Below are 22,169 nucleotides of genomic sequence, written 5' to 3' on the forward strand. Positions count from 1 at the left end.
GTTAGAATCGCCATTAAACCACACTAAATAACAATAAAAATCACCAGGAAGCCAGGACATTGAGTGCTGCCACTAACTACACTATTGGGAAGCTCACATCGCGGTAGAGCAGGCCGAAGACACGCCCCGAGGAGCCGTGATTGGCCAGGGTGGAGTAAAAAGGTACTCACTGATTGGCAGAGAGAATGGGCGAGCAAGAAGCGGAATGCTGATTGGTGAAGCGCTGGGCTGGTGGCGTTGGCCTGCGGAGATTGGAAGAGAAGCGCCGATGACGTCATGACCTGACGTTAAAAGAACTCTCGGACAAACATTTTCTCTCTTGCCTTTTGCCCTTCACGCCTTCATATTTCCCTCAACGACCTCTTGCTCCCTTTCTTCTTCTCCCTCACACTCTTGTTTCTGTTCACGTTCTGGACCTTGCGAGCAATTGTGCGTGGGCGACGGGCTCCAGGAAGCGTTCAGAACGACCGTGTTCAGAGACGCCATCGGGAGATGTGCAGAGGCAGCAGGAAGAACCGCGGCCCGAGAACTGCGGTTCTCTGAGTGGACAAGCTCTGCTGGTTGCTGGAGCGCGGCAGTGCGTGACGAGGCCGGGGTAAGCGAGACGTCAGACTAGGCATAGCCAAGTGCAAACGAGCAGACTGTGGCCTCCTTCCCACCAAGAATGCCTCGGTGTCCGGACTGCGCAAATGGGGCATTGACAATTCCTGACAAGGTTCAAGCCACTCACAGATAAGTGCCATAATCACTATTCCTTTCCAACGTTCTTTTATCCCTTTGTCTGTGTTTAAGTCTGGTGTGGAGGATCCCGTTTAGGAATTTAGTTTTACCGTCGTGTTTTCTGGTTATCGGTATTTTCTTTCAATAAATCATTTTGTTATTTTCCTTGTACATTTTAAACCCGTCTTTGTTTGAGTTATTTCTGCAAGTTCGGGAATCGATGGCGGGACCACAGGTACGCTTCAGTTTTCTCATCCCTTTCTTCCTCTGGCACAGATATATAAAGTCCGCATTTGAACTGAACTCCCAGGAGTAACGCTCGATTGCCTTTCATGACTCTCCCGGTGTTAATTGAGAGCAGTCACAAGAAAACGGTGGCTTGGGCGGTGCCACACCTGATAAAAATGTGCAATTTTATTTGCCCCCTTTTTGTGCAATCTGCTTTAATTATACAGTCATGTGAAAAAGTAAGTGCACCCCATGTAAAGTTTTGACTTTTTCAACATATTTCAACATACAGCTATTTGATCTTCATTTCAACAATATTGGTAGATAAAGGTGATATAATATAACAAATATCATGAAACATTTACATTTTGTAGTCCATTGTATAATTTAAGTAAACATAAATGCAAATTTCGCATGTGGAAAAAGTAAGTACACCCCTACATTTATCACTACTTCAAATACCTAAAATTAGAATCAGGTGCACCAGCTCAGGTGCAAATGATTAGAACATCGTTAGAGAGGATCTGATAGGAACCTGTCTTATTTAAACCTGACATTTAGTTTGGTTTGCACTTTGTTGTTGAAGTGTGCGGCGTCACCATGCCTAGATCAAAAGAGCTCTCTGAGGCCTTCAGAAATAAGGTTATAGATGCCTACGAGTCTGGGAAGGGATTTAAAAAGATCTCCAAACAATTTGAAATCAATCATTCGACTATCCGGAAGATCATCTACAAGTGGAGAACATTCCCAAACAACTGCCAACTTGTTCAGGCCAGGACACCCCAGCAAGTTCAGCCTGAGAGCAGACCGCAAGATGCTGAAAGAAGTCTCCAAGAACCCCCAGAATGTCATCACGGGACCTACAGGTAGCTCTTGCCACTGTTGATGTCAAAGTGCTTGAGTCTACCATTAGAAAGAGGCTGCACAAATTTGATCTACGTGTGAGGTGTGCCAGGAGGAAACCTTTGCTGTCCAGAAAGAACATCAGGGCAAGACAAAAGTTTGCCAATGAACACCGAGGCAAAGACCAGCACTTCTGGAACAATGTGCTCTGGACAAAAGAGTCAAAGGTAGAGCTAATTGGCCACAGTACCAGAAGACATGTTTGGCGAAAACCAAAGATGGCATTTGACCACAAGAACCTGATACCAACTGTAAAGCATGGTGGTGGAAATATTATGGTTTGGGGCAGCTTTGCTGCATCAGGGCCTGGGCAGCTCACCATCATATAATCCACGATGAATTCTTCATTGTACCAGAGGGTGATTGAGGATAATGTGAGGCCATCTGTCGGAAAGTTGAAGCTCAACCGAGGGTGGAGCTGCAAACATGACAATGACCCTAAACATACCAGTAAATCCACCAAGGAATGGCTGAGAAGAAAAAAATGGAGGGTTCTGGCATGGCCAAGTCAAAGCCCGGATCTACATCCCTTCGAGATGTTGTGGAGGGATTTGAAACGAGCTGTGCATGCAAGAAACCCCTCAAACATCGCACAGCTGAAATAAATTTGCATGGAGGAGTGGGCTAAAATTTCTCCCAGTCCATGTCAGAGACTGATAGACAGTTATAAGAAACGCCTACTTGAGGTTGTTTCTGCCAAAGGGGACAATACCACCTATTAGAGTCAAGGGTGTACTTACTTTTTCCACATGTGAAATTTGCATTTATGTTTATTTAAATTATACAATGGCCTACAAAATGTAAATGTTTCATGATAATTGTTACATTATATCACCTTTATCTATCAATATTGTTGAAATGAAGATCAAATAGCTGTACATTGAAATATGTTGAAAAAGTCTGAACATGGGGTTTTACTTACTTTTTCACGTGACTGTATGACCCATCACTTCCACATCAATACATACATATAGTGTAGGCTGTTATGTCATTTCGTGTTTTTTTTTTGTTAAAAGCAAAATTCCACTTGATTCCTTGTCTTTGGGGTGTCACATGTTCGAAAAAATAGGTTGTTAATTTTTTAAAACGGATTAAGGGTGTCAAATCCAAGATGGCCGCCAAAATATATAAATTCCATTAAAACTGGTATTCTGAACACAGTATGAGGTCCAAATTAATGATAATACCCATAATTTCAATACCAAGGAGTTCAAAAACAATTAATTTCAATATGGCAGTCAAATTCAAAATGGTGGAAAAATCCAAGATGGCCGCCACTTCTTAAATAACCACAGTACAAAAACTTAATGTTCTTGATAACACAAATTGTGAATGATGACATAGGTCCATTTTGGTGGTAATGCCCACATAAGTAATGCTAGGCCGTTGGGGAAACATGTTACTGATTCGTTGAAATCGGTGGATGCCAGCCATAGTGAGAAATAGTGAGAAAATCCAATATGGCTACCACTGTTTTACACAAAGGTCCACATTGCTATAACAATGATAGCGTAATGTAATTTCCTGTTTGACCATATTTAAATATTCCTGGCTCACAATCATCCGTTTTACCTTACAAGTCCTCATGTTCATCTCCCACAATGTTCTGAGCTGATTGTTCATTGTTGCTACAGCCGTAGTTCAAACAGCTACAGACCTCTCTGCATGGGAGTTTATTGCTGCGGCAACTACAGGAGTTTCCTTTGCATCCTGATTTGCAGCCACATTTTACCAGCTTAGTCACGGCCTCTGGTGCTGGAGGGTTCAAACACATCACCGGAAGAAATCTATTTTCCTCTGACTTCCATCCGTAGTCAGTGGGAGAAGGAAGGGACGGTTGACTTTCGCATGCCTGCATCCATATCATTGCAATATAATGTGCTCGCAGAATGTGTGGTGTCAATGATCCAGAGGTTGGAGGCAGACTCTCTCCCTCGGCCTGTCGATTTGCGTACAAGAACCATCGTAGTGCATTTACTTTGGTGTGTGTTTTGGATCTGTACAACAAGCAAACGAACCTTTCCAGTTGGTCAATTGCGTTTGGAGAGGGTGTAGCAGCAGATTTGCCAAGTGAAGCAAGTGAATCCAGTATCATATCATCGCAGGACATGAACACCTTCATACACCAGTCCTTTGTCCTGCCGGCGAACCTGCCACACATATCTGATCCTGTGAAAGAATGAAACCCGAGAATAGCTGAGGCACGGTTAACTCCTAACTTTTCAAAGATAGGTTTGACTGCAATTTTCCTATTCAGTTTTCCTTTTCCGGTAAGGAAATATGTCTCAGCAGGTAGCTGTGGATACATGTGGATCATCAGCAAGAAGACATCGGTATCTGGAGAGTCTATTACAAGTTCTACATCGCCGTTAACTGTTAGGGCATGGAGCAAGAGTAACGTATCCGCTTCTTCATGACCGTGTTTTACCAATTCATCAGGCACACTTACATTGCCTTTTGTCTCAGTGCCGAAGGTTACCATGAACTTCTTCAATTTGTTGGCAGAGCTGTTGCTGTGATCCAGAGTCTTTGCAGCTAAATACTCTACAAGTTCTGCCTTGGTTTTGACACTTGAAAGGAAGTCCTTCAAGGAAATATTCTGGATCAGTGTACTATCTTGGATGTGATAGTAGGTCGAGTTTCCCTTTGTTCTCTTTTTTCTCATTTGCTCTTTCAGAGAACTTTCGACGTATCTGTCAAATACCAGTCACTTCGTCGTAGTTAGCTGCAATCCTGATAAGCTTTTCAAGAAATGACATGGCAAAATCACTGCATGTTTTCATTTTGTCTGTCTTGGAGATGGAGTTAACGAGGGCCATGCCATCTATGACTACAACTTTAAATTTCTCAGACATGTCGGACATGTCAGTTGAAGCTTCTTGCTCAGGCTGCGCTTCTTGTACTTCAGGCGCCTCGGCTTGGGGTGGTACTTCAGTTTGGGAGTTTTCACTCAATACTTGGTCGCCAGAAACACTCGGTATGGCATTAGCTGGATCGCTTGTGGCTTCTGTTGGGCTAGGTTGCTCCTTGGTAACTAGCGCTTCAAGATGATGAAGGACCTTAGCCTTGTCATATGCTAGGAGAAGTGACCCATCCGAAGCGAAAAGGGCACGTGGAACAATTCCAAATTCATACTTCCCAATACAGTCCTTTAGATCAAGGTCTGGATGGCTTCTTGATGCTACTATAAACCTCTGTAGGAGTCCTCGTTCTTCTTTGACTTTAATGAGTTTGTCACCTGCTTTCACTTTCTTCACTGTGTTGGCACTTTTGAAAGTGCCTATGTTATTTCTCTTCATTGGATCCCACACTGAAAGTTTTCCTTCTGTAAGGCGTTCTTTGACAAATGTCTGGAACAACTGTTGTCCGATGGCATCACGGTCTACTATGTCCTTTGTTACCTTTTCATCAATTACTTTCTTGGTAAGAAGGTTACACAGTTCACTCTCATCGGTTACGAATGGGTCTCCATGAACAACAAATACCTCTGTCAATCTAGCGGAATTTCTCATTACTCGGGTGGACTTTCCCCCTGTGATCTCGTGGTGTTGGTCTCTGGTATCAGCACCTTCCATGCCATATTCTCTTTGAAACTCCTCTACTAGATTAGACAAGTCAGGTGCAATCAGGAAGAAACGGTCTAGAGCTCTCTCAATTTGGGTTATTCCAGTAATGCCTCCAATGACCTTGAGTTTGCGGTTCTCCTGCTCAGTTCCGTGATCTGGACCTATTGAAGTGAATGCAGCAATCCCCTTCGTCACACAGAAATTTCCTTTCAGGAGTTCTGCCCAGACATCTGGAAAAACTTGTTCTGTTTGCTGCATTGTTGACAGGTGCAAAGGGAGCAAACGTGCGTAGTTCAGGTGGTCGTGAGCAAAGAAGTACTTGATAAGAGCTTCAGTGCTTTCCATATGCAGCAGCAGGTCCCGTTGTCTGGTAGCTCTAATATACTGAAGGATAGTTTGAAACTGCCTCAAGTAGTTACGGATGTAGTGTTGAATTGGTGCTGGATTGCTTTCAAACTGTCCCAACTTTGTGAGGATATCTCTAGATTCGAACATGGTCATGGTTTCTCTGACGGCATCTCTGAGGTTTTGACGGTTGCCTGTGTTCATGCTGATATCTTTCTGATATGCTTTTTCCAAATCAATGGACTCTTCACTTAGGAACACTTTCTCTTCTGGTGCTTTTGTTAGGAACCTGTCAAAGTAGAGATGGTATAGAGCAAGCATTGTTACAGTATGTGCTTCTAGGGACCTTTAGAGATGTTTTCCATTTAGGATTTGCGTTACGGTTGTTGGAGAATATAGTCCAGCTTCGACCCAAGCCTGGTCAATGCCGCTTCCTTCTGCCATATTGAAATTGAATTTGAATTTGACTGCCATATTGAAATTAATTGTTTTTGAACTCCTTGGTATTGAAATTATGGGTATTATCATTAATTTGGACCTCATACTGTGTTCAGAATACCAGTTTTAATGGAATTTATATATTTTGGCGGCCATCTTGGATTTGACACCCTTAATCCGTTTTAAAAAATTAACAACCTATTTTTTCGAACATGTGACACCCCAAAGACAAGGAATCAAGTGGAATTTTGCTTTTAACAAAAAAAAAACACGACAGCCATTTTTAAGACATAGCAGCCTACACTAATAACTTGATGGTATTCATAGAATACTTACCCTGCACAGTCAACTTGGAGCGAGCCAACTCTTCTGTTTTTGAATGGTTTTTTCTTTGATCCAATATGGCTGCCAGACCACGTGAGCGATTCCATCATAAATTTATATTCTCTAATATAATGGTTGCAAAGATCACGCTCAATAAATTTCAAACTGATCTGACCAGAAGTTGCCTCTGTCAAATTATGATGTCATAATTAAGGCACCAATGACGTCATTGCTAACAACGCTTATTCCCCATAAGGAGTTATTTACAATGAGCCATGTTTGAATTATTTCCATGGCGAGGTTGTGGAGAAATAGAGTTGCAACATTTTTTGGTTTTTTATAAGAAGGTGCCAGTACCACGTGACCTATGATGTAATAATTATCATTAAAATATTCTACAGGTGGAGGTGCTCCTGTGGTGAACATTTCGTGTCCATCGGACTAACAGTTGGATATTTTTTTTTTCATACTGATCAGATCAAGCGTACTTGTCTAACTATGACGTCATAATTAAGGCACCGATGACATCATCATTAACATATCTTATTCCCCATGGGGAGTACTTCACAATGAGCCTTGTTTCAATTTTTTGCATTGAGCTGTTTCGGAGATATAGAGGTGTAACGTTTTCCAATATGGCGTTCGTACCACGTGACCTATGACATCATACCTAGGGATATTGGTGGAGAAAACAAAATAACGACAACGTTATCGGTTACGTGGTTTGGCGGCTATATTTGTTTTAACACAAAAGCCTTTAAAAAAAAAACACGGAAAACATGTCCTGGTGAGAGTCTGCAATCTCCGATTGCTCTTTCTTGTTTTGAATTGGATTACAATTTCCACTTGAAGTCTTCTTTGAAAAACCACTGTTTGAAGGTAAACCTTTGGCATTGTAGTTTTGATGTATTTTATTCATGTATGTATATAAACCAGTAGGATCGCTGCGAAGGCTTCCGCAGCCGAGCCTGGGTACTCTGTGGGGGAAATATCCGAGTTATGAAGGCAAAATAATTGGGAGGATTACAATGCTTAAGCCTTAAAGAGACGACGGGACGAATGAACTCAAAGCGTTCATCATCGAATGCCTGAGCTTCATAAGTACGAATCACTAATCGCTTGCCAAGCCAGCTGTTCCTTATCAACCGTTTCATTGGAGTGCTTGCTTGAGTGCTTAAGCTACCTGGCGAGCCCTCAACAATCCTATTCGTAACTAAATTATGCATTGTCCATTCAATCCTGTCAAAATATTTTCGGTGTAAACAGTTTGCATTGTTCTCAAGTTCACTGACGAATAACGTACAGTGATGAAGTCACTCAAAACGATTCAAATAGTCACCTGAAAATCAAAAAAAATCACCTCGAGAGAGACATTTATAAATTAAAATGCATCAAATCACACAAATGGTCAAATTTACCAATGCCAACCCTTGAGATAGACGTGTGTTGGTACGTCACAATGCAGGATTTGTGATGTAACCCTGCCAGTGACATGTTGCCCGACAAGGATCGTGCAATGGGAGCGCTCTTGCCTTAGACCCGTCTCGTCGAGTTATATTATGGACCCGACTATAAACCGCTAGATTGGTGCTTTGCAGACCATTGAGAGTTACATCACAGGGTGTACCGGACCATCGATGAATGTTAAATTGTAGATCCGTTTGTTATCGTTCGCTGGTGGACGTCACAATCCCATGGCGTCTTCTTTTTTTTCTTTTCTTTTTTTCCTTTTTTTGTATACTGAATCGAGGCTCGTGAAAGAGCTAACATTTATTTCACAAACAAATCAACCAGACAAACAAAATATATAAAAAGAGGGAGCGGAAGACAAGCCTGCGAAGAGTAGGGCAGTTGTCACACTGGCATTGCGGTCGCATTCCAAATTCCTTCCTTGATTACCACTGGGAAAGCAGAACAAAAACGCCCAGGGTAGCCCTTACCATTGATTAGACCGTTTTATCAGGAAAACCTGCTTTCAGGCGGAACACCATATAGAGAGTCTTTACTTTGACAATGACTAATTAAAAAAATAGAAATACATGAATTCCCTTTATTGAAAATAAACTTGTAAGATCAATAATAAAGTAATAAAGTTGCAAGTCTTGAAAGAAGAAGTTGCTTTAGATAATGTAGGGGTTATGGGAACACAATTCCATTTTGGAGTAATCTTTTTAATAACATTCCACAGAGTCAATTTTTAGAATTATTTTTTAATTTTTACTTTTACGATACATAGTCATTCCAAGTAATTTCATAGTCACTACTTTGATATGTGCAGACTCCTCGTTGCTTTAACAACTGAGTACAACTTTGGTACAGTGTTGCAGTACAATACCCCGGACGCCACAGCGCTGATAGCAAATATTTCAGTTGCAATATTGTACTTCCCTGCAGTCGTGTTATATGCTGGAACGAAAGCCAAGCAAACTAATAAGAGAAAAAGCATGCTGAAAGTTATCAATTTCGATTCGTTGACGGCTGAAGAAAGTTTCCGCAGACGAAATGCCAAGAAGATGCAAGTTGCAACAAGCAGTCCCAAGAAGGAGAGTGCACAGCCAATCCAGACAAGGGACGTTTCACGACACTCCAGAATGAATGTTCCCGGTCGAGCATAGTCGTTGCGAGCCGGAGTAGCTGGGTTTACAAACACCCAGAGGAAAACAACAATCAACTGGGGAATCATAAGTACTGCACCCATACATTTGTGATGGACACATGATAGCAAATCACAAAGGTTGCAGCAGAGCAAGGTATCTGAAATTGGCAACATCAGTCAGTTCATCAAGTAACATTACGATGACAACAATTTTTTTTTAGTTTGAAATGCCTTTTTAATAAAGATTAATGTATGTTTGATTCTGGAATAGGTACACTTAAAGGTATGTCAGCTCACATGGGTGAGGAGGCAAAGGTGAGCTGATGAGTGGGAGTAATGTCAAGGAAAAAGAAACACCACTTAAATGGTAGAAAGATGGACTAGGATGTAGTTCTACACAAAACAACAAGTTTGAATAAACAATAACACCAGATTGCTGTCCAATTTTACAAAAATACCGGAAAATACAACAAAACAAACAAGAAGAGTGCATACGTCCGCCATGCTGATTATTGTACGTTTTGTATCCCACTGACAGGCCTGATCTAGATCCAGACCTGAACCAAAATCGAATCGATGTGTTCTCGTCACCAAACCAACTTATCCACCTAGTTTTGTCCAAATACATCCACAACTTTTTTTAAATATCGTGCCGTTTTTGGCCCCATCACTCAATGGTGAATAATCACTTTAAAAAACTCTTATATCCAAATCCGGATCTTCACCAAAATCTAATCAGCTTGTTGTTGTTGTTTATTTTATTTTTTTGGATATAAGATCGAGGCTCGTGTAAGAGTTAAAAGAGCTCGTGCAAGAAGTTGTCACCTACCTAACCTGTCCACCAAGTTTTGTCATAACTCGTTCCTTTATGAGATATCATGCGATATATTGTTTTTAGCCCGCTCTATCTCAATGGTGAAGAATCACTTAAATAAATTATGGTATCCAAATCCGGACCTTCACAAAAATCGAATTAGCTTGTTTTTGTCACCTACCCAACTCATCCACCAAGTTTTGTCATAACTCGTTCACAAATTTTTGAGATATCTTGCGATATATTGTTTTTAGCCCTCCCTCTCAATGGTGAAGAATCAGTTAAAAAATGAAAAATTCTCAGATCCAGATCCATATTCGGATCTTCACCAAATTGTCACACACCCAACATGTCCGCCAAGTTTCATCCGAATCTGTCCACAACCTTTTGAGAGATTCTGCTCACAACCAGAAAAACAGACAGACAAACAGTGGTGAACACGTAACCTCCGTCCACCTTCGCTGGTGGTCTGTGGAGGCAATTCCGGCTCACTGAGTGCACCACCTGTCTGCTGAAAAACTTTAGCTCGATTTCATGATACTTGCTTCATCACCTGTTAATACGTGTACGCTCACCTTCATTAACCTCTGACACACTTACACTCAGTACCTTGAAAAACGTCCAAAACAAGTACAAGCTTGTTTCTACCAGTTTACAGTTAATACCTTAAAGGGCTTTAACAAATAATTGTGATCTCTGAGATAAACTTATGGAACAAGCAGCGAAATCAATGTTATAATAGACAAAATGTCCATCGATGGCATTTCTAGAACAAGAGCGACGTTTGTAAAGTTATCCAAAGACCACTTCTGATCACCTTTCAGAGGAATCATGAGCATGATGCTCTTTATAATCAAGCAGATGACCGCAGCAGAAATGAAGGAGCAAGTTAGAGGTCGTCTCACTTTACAGATAACATCCATGGGTCTGCCCATGTAGAGCAACGTGGTGCCCAAACATCCACCCAGGGAAAACAACATCACGGTAATTACGACATTCGATTCCATCGCCCTGGAATCTCTCCAGTTTAAAATGATCAACATAACCAATATCGTTACACATCCAAGGGACACCAGAGTAAGCAAGATAATTGCAATTGGGTCAGAAAAAGCCAAGAATTCGATGGGTTTGAGTGAACAGTAATCTCTCCGCTTGTTTGACCACATGTTCTCTGGACAGTGGAGGCAGTCTGGAGAATCTGCATTTTTAAAGGTCGAACAAAAAAACATTATTAAAATTGGAAAAACTTCCCATTATCTGAACATGTAAAGTACCGTCATATGGTAAGATGAAAAATACCACAATTTAAGAGCTTTTCCATGATTCTTAGACAAATCTTAAACAATGAAATGCATCAATAAGAGAATACACCACAATGAGTTTGACGAGACACCTTAGGTTAGTACTACTAGTGAGATACCAGTGCTACGCACACGCGCTCGAACGTCCAACGACGACTCACACCATCAATCCTGGAGTGATCCATATGCTCATAACTTCCTTATTGGCTGCCTCTGTCCCTCACTGCTCTCCCTGATGCATCGGGGTATTTCTATATTTGATTCTGCCTCTGTATCAACTTGTTCCTGTGTGTGGTCGACCTTATCCCCAGCTTCGACAACTCCATCTATGAGATTCATTCTTAAGACAATCATTATTTTTTTTACTTTTTTGATTCATACTTCAAGAACACACACACACACAGGCCCAGGATGAGGTGCATCACACCAAAGCCAAAACACAGACTGTTGACTCACCTGTAGTATTAGAATATTTCCCATCATTGCATGGGATGCAGTCGAAGCAGCAAAAAGGTTCACCTTTCCGAGTAACTTTACGCGTACCCGGTAGGCACGACTCGCTGCACACAGACCGCGGTACCTGCACAGTAAGATGCACACGTGTCAATGGCAGCACAGCCAGCTTAAACAAATGGTTTTAGATAAGCTTCAAGAAGGACAATCTCAATAGTGCAAAATATTGTCATTATCGAGAAGTGTATTTTGGTCCATAATAAGGAAATGCCATCAGACAGTGAAACTATGGAAACAGTGACGTCACAGCAGGATAAATGGAGGAATGCCATCCTATGTGAACATACAAGGATATACAGCGCAAGGAAGGTTGGCACAGAAGGTCATTTGGCCCTACATGCCTGTGCTACACCAACACCAGAAACCGTAACCCATACACATACAAGCTGACCTCCATTTCCCGCCAATATCTCTGTACCTCCAATGCATCCAGGTACCGGTACCTATCTGGTTCCCCATCAAGCCTATCTACTCCTGCTGCCACTACCTTTCCAGGGAGACCATACTATGCATTAATGACACAATGAGGAGGAGTTTTTGTTGTTATATTATATCCCAAGTGTACAAACAAAAGGTATAAACATGCGAAGCAGGAGTATGGATGAGATCATCCTTTTTTGGCAACCAAATTCCATGAAGGAGGAACAACTTAAGGCAGAATGAGGAAATGACGCAAGGGTTTCCATCCGTGACATTCGCCGATTCCCCATTTGCAGTTTCACCATTGACTGGATACAGCGACATTCAGACCGAGTACGATATTTTGTCCAAGTCCTTCACGAACCTGCTATCAATGCCTGACGTTGAATTGAAGGTGGCACAGGAATGTGGGGTTTCATGAATTTTTTTTTAATACGTACATTATTTGTTAACTGCTAACTGTTATCTCCACGGAGGTCATACGAATATCCTCTTCAACTAAAGTATCGAACAAACCCGGCTATGCAGTCGTTCGACTATCGGTCTTGTTTTGAACATTCAGTGGGTCTTTAACCTGCACACAAGTGAACACCAGCTTGCCATCCTGTTCGCCTGAGGAGAGGGTATTCCAAGATGGAGAAGTGTTCCAAGATACCTCTTTTACTGGCACTGCCAAACAATTAATTTTATTCATCAAATCTGTCAGATATCAAACCCATACCAGACAAGTCATAGGTGAACACACTACCAACCAACCTAACTTGCCATTATAAGAAAAAATTCCACAATAAGTAAAGTTTCACACAACGTTTATGAAAAGACAGAATTCTCACATTGCGTCGTCCATTGCTCCAAACAATTCCACTCAAATTGATTTTCATTTGATGCTCAGGCGTCAAAGACGAATCGAAAATTCCAACAACAGCGATTTTCATTTCCCCTTTTGCATCCGGTTTCCAATTCATGATCTCATACACGGCAGGAGGGTCACCATTTTCATCAAAGGTTACAACCTCGCCCAAGTTGTTTAAGAAACGTACATTTTGCAGGTACAGCAGCAACTTGAAAGAAAATGCAAAAAATAAATATACAAAGGTCTCTGTCGTCTCACAAAGAGGAAGAGTCTCAAAAAAAACGTCTCAAATTAAAACAAGAAAGAGCAATCGGAGATTGCAAACCCTCGCCAGGAAATGCGTGGTGTATTTTGTGTGGTGTTTATTAGCGGCTGTATTTGTCTGGTTTGTTGACGACATATATTTATGTTCAATCCAATATGGCTGCCGAATAACGTGACCAATGACGTCATCAATTTAATTCTCCCATGTGATGTTTGTGTAGATCACGTTCAATAAATTTCAAACCGATCTGATCAAGCGTTCTACTTGTCTAATTATGACGTCATAATGATGGCACCGATGACATCATTATCAAAATATTTTATGCCCCATGGGGAGTACATTACAATGAGCCGTTTCGGGGTTATAGAAAAGCAAAGTTTTAAAGTTTTTCCAAGATGGCGCCCATATCATGTGACTTATGATGACATATGGTGAAAATTCTATGGGGAAAATTACCTGTCAATATGACCATCAGTTGCAAATAGTCGAGGACATGGCTAAGATATGTATGCACATAATTTAGGAGAGGATAACTCAACTGTTATAGGCTAATATGACCCCAAGGAACAACCTGGGATGTGTGCCAAAATCTCTATCCGGGGCAAAAAGCCCGAAAATGACCACGCCCTTTTAAAAATGACCACGCCCTTTTTCAAAGGAAGTGCTACTTCCGACATAGCTGTATCTTCTAAACCGTTGGAGCTACAGATTTTCTGAGATGCTTAAAATGTTCAGAATGGCCATGTTTAGGGGGTCGTATAGAAGAGTGAAAAATCTCCAATTTGGTTTTCTACGAGAAAATGACTAAAAAGCGTTTGGTCAACTTATTTATTACCATACAACTGCCTACATACTGGAATTGCCGTATAATATTAAAGAAAGCGAGCATTTGATTAATATAAAAAAATTGTATTTTCAATCATACTATTATCAATTAAATGGAATGTTAACTTAAAATGAAAAATAAAAAACAAAACTTATTACTTTAGTAGGCAGCAGTATCTAGAGAGCTTAATGTTTCATAGATCAGCAGGGAAATTGCCAAACAGCCAACAATACAACTGACTAACAATACAAACAAACTTTTACAAAGCCAACTATACAAACTTTTAACACCACAATAGTACTGTTTATGTGTCACGTACACCAGGGTCGGGAACAATAACATGAAGAGTAACACAACAGAGTCCAGATGTGAGGATGATGAGCAGTGTTCATTCAGTGATTGGGTTTTTACAACAATCACCTCCCATGCATTTGCAGTACTTGCAACACTTGATCCCAGCTATCCTGCAGGGACACCCATTCTTACAAGCACACTTGCCACACGTGCAGGGATCTGGCAGGCCTTCTGGTTTTGAGATCACAATCTCAGGGACGAATAAACTGCCCCTTCTTACAAAACCATCAGACTCGGCATTCATAATTATGAATGACTTTTATAATCAAGGTGGCGTCTCTAACTGGGGCTTGGACCCACAGTTGCTGTTGGTGAAAGCCTCTATGGATATGTTTCCTTGCATTAGTTGAGGTGCAAACGGTTCTCCCAAAGTCCATCTTGAGGGCGTTGCTATCAAAAGCAGCGACACGCAGGTCGTCAAATACCTCCAGGTCTGTTGATGGTTTGAGACACTTGACCAAGAATGTCTCCACCATCTGTACACCACACCACAGAGGAGCGTGCAGACACCATCCAAGCAGCCTTTCAAGTCTACCTTAAGGAAAGGGCATCACTGTCTCAGTCATTTGATTACTGGAACACATACGTTTCCGACCTGTTCCCAATAGTGAGGAATCTCACCAATTCTCTGCGCTCTGGAGACTGGATTCTCTACCTCACTGCTATGGAGAGGGCAACTTCACTGTTCTTCTTTTTTGGGAGAACAAACTACTGTCGATGGACACCATTATTCCTGCCGGACTGCTATCAACTGAAGGAGAAGTTCACACTCCTCTACAACTCCTACATGAACGGTGGATTTGTCGTGAACACCACCAAGAAAGGTAGTGGAGTGCCCTTTGGCCAGGCACTAGAGCAGTGCTACAACCAGCCTGCTAAAATAAGTGGAGGGATAATTGGGGTCACCAGGAAGAAGGAAGCAGTAGCTCTGTGGGGAATCATCAAGCATAAAAAAGACCAGTATGTTGACCTCCTGAAGATGAAGGATGATGTCGAAAGAGAATTCTCACTTCACCACGACTTCAACCCAAGTACTGCAACTAAGATAGTTGGGATGGTGCAAGACATAGAGGATTATCTCCTGAAGGTATGCAGTCCTCTACAAGACCAGGTAGCACTGAAGAATGTTCTCACTGGAGAAATTGTGACCAACGTAATCGTAGACAAGTTGTTGTGCTGTATCAAGGAGGGCAGCACTGCTTGTGTTAAATTTATCGATGATCGACTCAGAAATAGGTCGATATTGATACACTCAACTATTAGTAAATTTATCAAGTATACATCCCCGAAGACCACCTTAAATTTGGCTCCCGAAGCAGACATCAAAGATGAGACAATCAAAGCTCTCGTGTTTATTGAGTATGGGCGTCACCGGGGGTTCACTGTTGAGGAGCTACTCCAGCATGAGATCACCAACTCTGCGTTTTTCTTGGTTGACAAAGATGGTTACTTGAGGAAGAGTGCCAAATCACAACTTGGGACTGAGCTGCTGAAATTGTGCCCACTAATAGATAAAAAAGGGCCAGAAACCTCCCCACAAACCCACGCCATAGTTATCGACTTCATGGCCTTGGTGAGAAAAGTTCCCTTAAAGAAGCTTGGTCCACCCGTCAAGACAGTCCATGACTTTGCTATTGCCTTGACATCTATGGTCACCAAAGCTGGGCACAACTGTGATGAGATCCACATGGTTTTCGACACTTACAGAGAGGACAGCATCAAGAATGGAGAGAGGGGAGCAGAGGAAAGTCAAAAGAAATGGTTGTCCTTGATGTGATATCACCGAACCAAAATGTTCCAGTGGTATTAGAGAACTTTTGGTCGTCTTCCATCAGCAAAACTGCTTTCCAGGCATTCTATGTTGAGTGGCTCACCACCAATTACTAAGGCACCAAACCGCTATACCTTAGTATATCACCACAGTCATAAATGGTGTCAGCTGGGTGTGCTTCTCCATTCCCTCGGCTCAACTGCACACACGAGGAAGCTGATGACAGGATGATGTTCCATGTGCAGGACATTCTAAGTCACCGGTCAGGACCTACATCCTTGACGCTGTCATCAGGTGACACAGATGTCTTTGTGTGCCTGTTATACCACATCACAGTCAATTGGAGACATCTTGGCCTCCAAGAGCTCTGGCTTGTCCGCAACTCAGGAGTGAAAAGATCAATATTACCACTCCACGATATCTGCATAGCGCTGGGAGACGAGCTCACAAAGTGTCTCCCAGCACTCCATGCGCTGACTGGGTGCGATACAACCAGCAAGATATCAACTAAACTTGCAGCCCTGAACGCTGTCCGCAAACCAGGAAATTCCTCTCTGATCCTGAATTTCGACTGTCCATAGCTAACAGAAAGCGCAATACAGATGGCGGAGACATTATTGGTCACATGTCTGGAACCATCAACCATCAACATCAACAGACCTGGAGATATTTGACGACCTGCGTGTCGCTGCATTTGATAGCAATGCCCTCAAGATGGACTTTGGGAGAACCGCTTGCACCTCAACTAATGCAAGGAAACATATCCATAGAGGCAATCACCAACAGCAGCTGTGGGTCCAAGCCCCATTTAGAGACACCACCTTGATTATGAATGCCGAGTCTTATGGTTTTGTAAGAAGGGTCAGTTTATTAGTCCCTGAGATTGTGATCTCAAAATCCGAAGGCCTGCCAGATCCCTGCACGTGTGGCAAGTGTGCTTGTATGAATGGGTGTCCCTGCAGGATAGCTGGGATCAAGAGTTGCAAGTACTGCAAATGCATGGGAGGTGATTGTTGTAAAAACCCTATCACTGAATGAACACTGCTCATCATCCTCACATCTGGACTCTGTTGTGTTACTCTTCATGTTCCTGTTCCCGACCCTGGTTTACGTGACATATAAAGAGTACTATTGTGGTGTTAAAAGTTGTATTGTTGGTAGTTGGGCAATTTCCCTGCTGATCTTGGAAACATTAAGCTCTCTAGTTACTGCTGCCTACTAAAGTAATAAGTTTTGTTTTTTATTTTTCATTTTAAGTTAACATTCCATTGATAATAGTATGATTGAAAATACAATTTCTTTATATTAATCAAATGCTCGCTTTCTTTAATAGTATACGGCAATTCCAGTATGTAGGCAGTTGTATGGTAATAAGTTGACCAAACGCTTTTTAGTCATTTTCTCGTAGAAAACCAAATTGGAAATTTTTCACACTTCTATACGACCCCCTAAACATGGCCATTCTGAACATTTTAAGCACCTCAGAAAATCTGTAGCTCCAACGGTTTAGAAGATACAGCTATGTCGGAAGTAGCATTCCCTATGAAAAATGGCGTGGTCATTTTTAAAAGGGCGTGGTCATTTTCGGGCTTTTCACCCCGGATAGAGATTTTGGCACACATCCCAGGTTGTTCCTTGGGGTCATATTAGCCTATAACAGGTGAGTTATCCTCTCCTAAATTATGTGCATACATGTCTTAGCCAGGTCCTAGATTAAAAGAAAAGCACACTCACATTCTGTGCGGACAAACAAACAAACGAACCCAAAAGCAATACCCTCTCCTCAGGCGAGGATAATGAGCTAAAATGCACGTAATATAGATTGAAATAAAAGAAAACAACCTCTTCATTGTCATATACATGTTCTTCCAAGACCATGAGATGGTCTTCAAGCAGCCATCAATCATCTGGACTGGTCTCCCATCTCTACTGCCTCTTACATCAACTCTTCCTGGGAATTCATCCAAAGTAGACCTCTCTGTAGACCTCTCTGTAGACCTCTCTGTAGACCTCTGTAGATCTCTGTAGACCTCTGTAAATCTCTGTAGATCTCTGTAGATCTCTGTAGATCTCTGTAGATCTCTGTAGACCTCTGTAGACCTCAGTAGACCTCTGTAGATCTCTGTAGACCTATGTAGACCTCTGTAGACCTCTCTCTCTCTCCCTCTCTCTCTCTCTCTCTGTACACTGAATCTTGTGGTGATACAGTTGCCCTGAAACAACTTGCCTTCGCCTCTTGGAAGGCAAATCCTACAGAAGGCAATCTCAGTTACTTTCACAAAGCTCGGAACAAGTGTGTGTCTACCCTCAGGATTGCCAGGAAACACTATCTCTCCACACTCAAGAATGAACTCTCAAACCTGTCTCCCTCTTCCAAATCCTGGCGGCATCTGGTCAAATCTGTTTCTGGTGTTTGTTCCCCCTCCATCCCCTCTCTTAGCTCAAATGGCTACACAGCTGACTCTGCACGTGAAAAAGCTGAATACCTTAACTCTGTGTTTGCCTCAAAATCTTGTGTCCCAAACCCGTCTCTCTCTGTACCCACCTTACCCAGTCGAACCCAACTACTCCTGGACTCTGTGTCCTCTCCTGACAAGATGGAGAAGATTCTGTCAAACCTCGACTCTGATTATGCAACTGGACCAGACGGCATCATCCCACGGTTCCTAAAATCATGCTCTGCAACTCTATCCCACCCTCTCTCTGTTCTCTTCACCCTCTCTTTTGCTCAAGGTTATCTGCCAGCATCTTGGAAATCAGCAAACATTACCGCTTTACACAAAAAAGGTTCAAAAACAGATCCTTGCAACTACAGATGAATCAGCCTGCTCCCAATTATCAGCAAAGTCATGGAATCCATCATTGCTTCAGATATCAAATCCTTCCTCTTCTCCAATGGCTTGATCTCTGATCATCAATTGGGATTCAGACCAGGTGTTACGTGCTCCTCCCCGACCCCCTGGTCACGGTGTACCTCCGAGCCCCGAGAGGAGTCACGGCAGAAAAATGTGTTATTCTGTATGTCAAAGATCAATGGAGAAGCCACCCCAATTGTTACTCACAAATAAATATTGTATTAAGATCACACAAGAATAACAGAACAACAATAATAGTATTCAATAGTACAATCAGTACTATGATGGTACCATCTGTTTTGTAATATAGAACTCACTGTGCTCCCAGTGAGTGAAACAAGAACATCCCCAATGTCTCTTATTCCCAGCATCAAGCCAGAGTCGATCCACTCCAGCGATCGACAGAACGATGTCCGATCGAGACCAGAATCGCGTTCGGATGGCAAGTACAGTCACCCAGCCACAGCTGCACAAAGGCGCCCTCAAGGTGACTGGGATATCCAAAGGCCCTCCAGGCGACTGGGAAATCACACCCTCGGGTATGGACTTTCACGGCTCACAATCGGTGAACCGGAAATTAATCTTCAAGCCACGGTGCACACACACACGCCAGATACGTCTGAAAGCGGTGAAAACGGCTGATGAAGCAAAGACCTTGCTCAACGCGCGAAGCGTGCGAGTCAAAATGGCTGATGACCCGTTCTTGAGACGTAACGGCCTGTGGAAATGTAACTCATTGATTGGGACTGGTAACTCATTCATTGGGACTGGTAACGAAGCAGATAGACGATTTCGTAAATGAATGTCAGGAATGTGCACGAACGTGGTAATCTCTTGTTCACCTGGTCACAGCCCCGGGCTAGAGCACCCTCCTATTGTGAGGCAAATGGAACTCGCAGCAGGAGGGGAGCGAGTTGGTGCCAGTAAGGCGAGCTGGATGACTGAGCAACATTTCTGCGGAGAAGGGATTAACATTTAGCGCACGGAGGATTAACTCGAGCGTGCCGATATAAACGAGGACAAACTTTGAGTCGAGGCACTTGTCATCAGAATCTCTGCCCAAATGGAACGATCGAGTACGGAACGAGGACAGCGCAGAAGACTGACCAAAGAAGAACCAACGACTTGAATACTAAATTCGTTATAGTATTGTAGTTCTTTATTATATTGAAACAAGTGAATTATTAGTTAATAAAGCTTTGCTTTTGTAAAAGCCCTGTTTAGTTATTTTGTATCCTCCTGAGTCATATAACTATTCCCGAACAATATGGAGGCACCGCTGGGATCAATTGGACACATACAAGATCTTTAAAGGTAAGTGTGTCTTGTTTTTTGTCCAGTATGATTTACGAACCTGGGAATAGTTATTTTGTATATACATGGAGGATTTGGTGTTTGGGCTTCTCTACGCACCATCGGTGCACGGAAGCCCTGATAAGGAAAATATAGATGGGACCCGTTGCTCAGGTGCTGTGCTCGCGACACAAAGGATCCATATGAGCGGGGCCCGGGTGCTGTGTAATTAATTAGTACACAGAGAACCAATTACTAGGGTGCTGAATAATCATAAAGATCCATTTATTTGAGCTAGCTCTCCCGGTGCTATGATTTATTCAAAGAACCAATGACTGTGTGATTAAGATGTATTTTGAGGTACCTTGTAAATAAATGTAATGATGTAACGAATTTTGTAACGACCGTCTGAGGTAAAAGTCCTACAAAATGTCTGCTCGTTTTCTGGCCGAGTCGAAATTGCGTTGAGTTCCTATGGCATGCGCCATTAAAAGCGCTGTATAATGGTTGAGCTCCCTTTATCTCGTTTTGGTCACGCGGATGAGCAGACAAAATGACGAATGCTGCGGCTGGAGCAGTAGAAGCGATTTTTCTTTTAATTGTTTAATGATTATTCGTGTTTTTTTTCTAGCGATTTCTGTAAATACGGGTTTTTGCACTGTGTAAATAAATGTGCCAGTTCGACGCTGGTTATTAGAAGCCTTACCATGCACTAGGAGCAAGACCGTGCCATGAGTGCACCATGAGACGATCTGCTTCCAAGTCGTGTAAGGCCGGTACACTCGTTTACACACCCGTACACGTGTAAAGTAGTTTACACTTGTTTTTTTGCACTTGCTCAAAGCATGCGACTTGCTCGGCGTGCGACAGGGAGCTGGGAAATGGAGTTTTATTTATATATATATATATATATATTTCTCCCAATTTGTGGTATCATGACGAAACGGCTTATATCTTTGGAACGGCTAGTCGGATTTAGACAAATTAAACGGAATTGTGTAGGACGAAAGCCGTGGGTCCAAAGTAAGAAAAAAAAAAAAGGGTGGAGAGAAAAAAAAAAAATTCGCCAATTTTTTCCCACCATTTTATAACACCTAAAAATCGTTCGATCAACATATAAATTAATGACAGACAACGCCATCTCATGCCGGTCCAGAATTATTATGAAAGATGGCGATTGGATGAAAATTGCATACCGACACTTCCTCACTGTCCCTCATTGTCCATCATTTCCATTCCGGCTACCTGTCTCTTGCCCCCGCTCCTTCTCCTTCTCCCTCCCTCTAGTTCACATTGGCGGACGCTTTGCGAGAAGCAAAGCGTTTGTGTGAACCCTCAACCTCAACCTAAGTTGAAGTTCTTGTTGCAGTGTTGTTGTTTTTTGTGTATTTTCTCTGCTCCCCGTGCTCGCATATTTGGTTGGTACATATATTTTTATTGAAAGGTGAAAGATTTATCTGCGATTAAGCTTCAAAATATAAAAATTGATCTGCTTGGTGTTAGTTTAAGCGCTGTTCCAATTTATCCTGGTTAAACACCAAAATCTGTCTATCAAATTTTGTCCAGGTCCATCACTAAGCCTTTGAGACATGCTTCACGCTTAATGAAAGACAATAATTAAGTGCTTTTGTGGAAAGGCAGTGGCAAACCACCCAATGTCACCACTTTCATGAGCTCAGAGAAATAAAAAAAATTCCAAATTCCACTCTGCTGGCTCAATTGAAATCGGCAGCAGAGTGAGAATCAACAGACAATGGAACAGCTAGCGACGAGTGTTTGTGAGT

The 22,169-nt window shown here is 42.2% G+C and overlaps 1 protein-coding gene across 1 annotated transcript in view; it reads right to left on the reverse strand.

The window, feature by feature from the left end:
- Nucleotides 1-8,784: 8,784 nt before the first annotated feature.
- Nucleotides 8,785-22,169, reverse strand: part of LOC144891250 (extracellular calcium-sensing receptor-like) — a 51,854-nt gene continuing 38,469 nt past the window's right edge. Inside the window, exons 5-9 of the mRNA XM_078773662.1 lie at nt 14,826-14,942; nt 13,002-13,229; nt 11,692-11,815; nt 10,995-11,132; nt 8,785-9,158 (exon numbers count right to left, since the gene is read on the reverse strand). Coding sequence (XP_078629788.1) covers nt 8,785-9,158; nt 10,995-11,132; nt 11,692-11,815; nt 13,002-13,229; nt 14,826-14,942 — 981 coding nt within the window. The remainder of the gene's footprint in view (nt 9,159-10,994; nt 11,133-11,691; nt 11,816-13,001; nt 13,230-14,825; nt 14,943-22,169) is intronic.

Source organism: Myxine glutinosa, chromosome 3 (genome assembly GCF_964187855.1).
Source record: "Myxine glutinosa chromosome 3, kmMyxGlut1.1, whole genome shotgun sequence".
NCBI lineage: Eukaryota > Metazoa > Chordata > Myxini > Myxiniformes > Myxinidae > Myxine > Myxine glutinosa.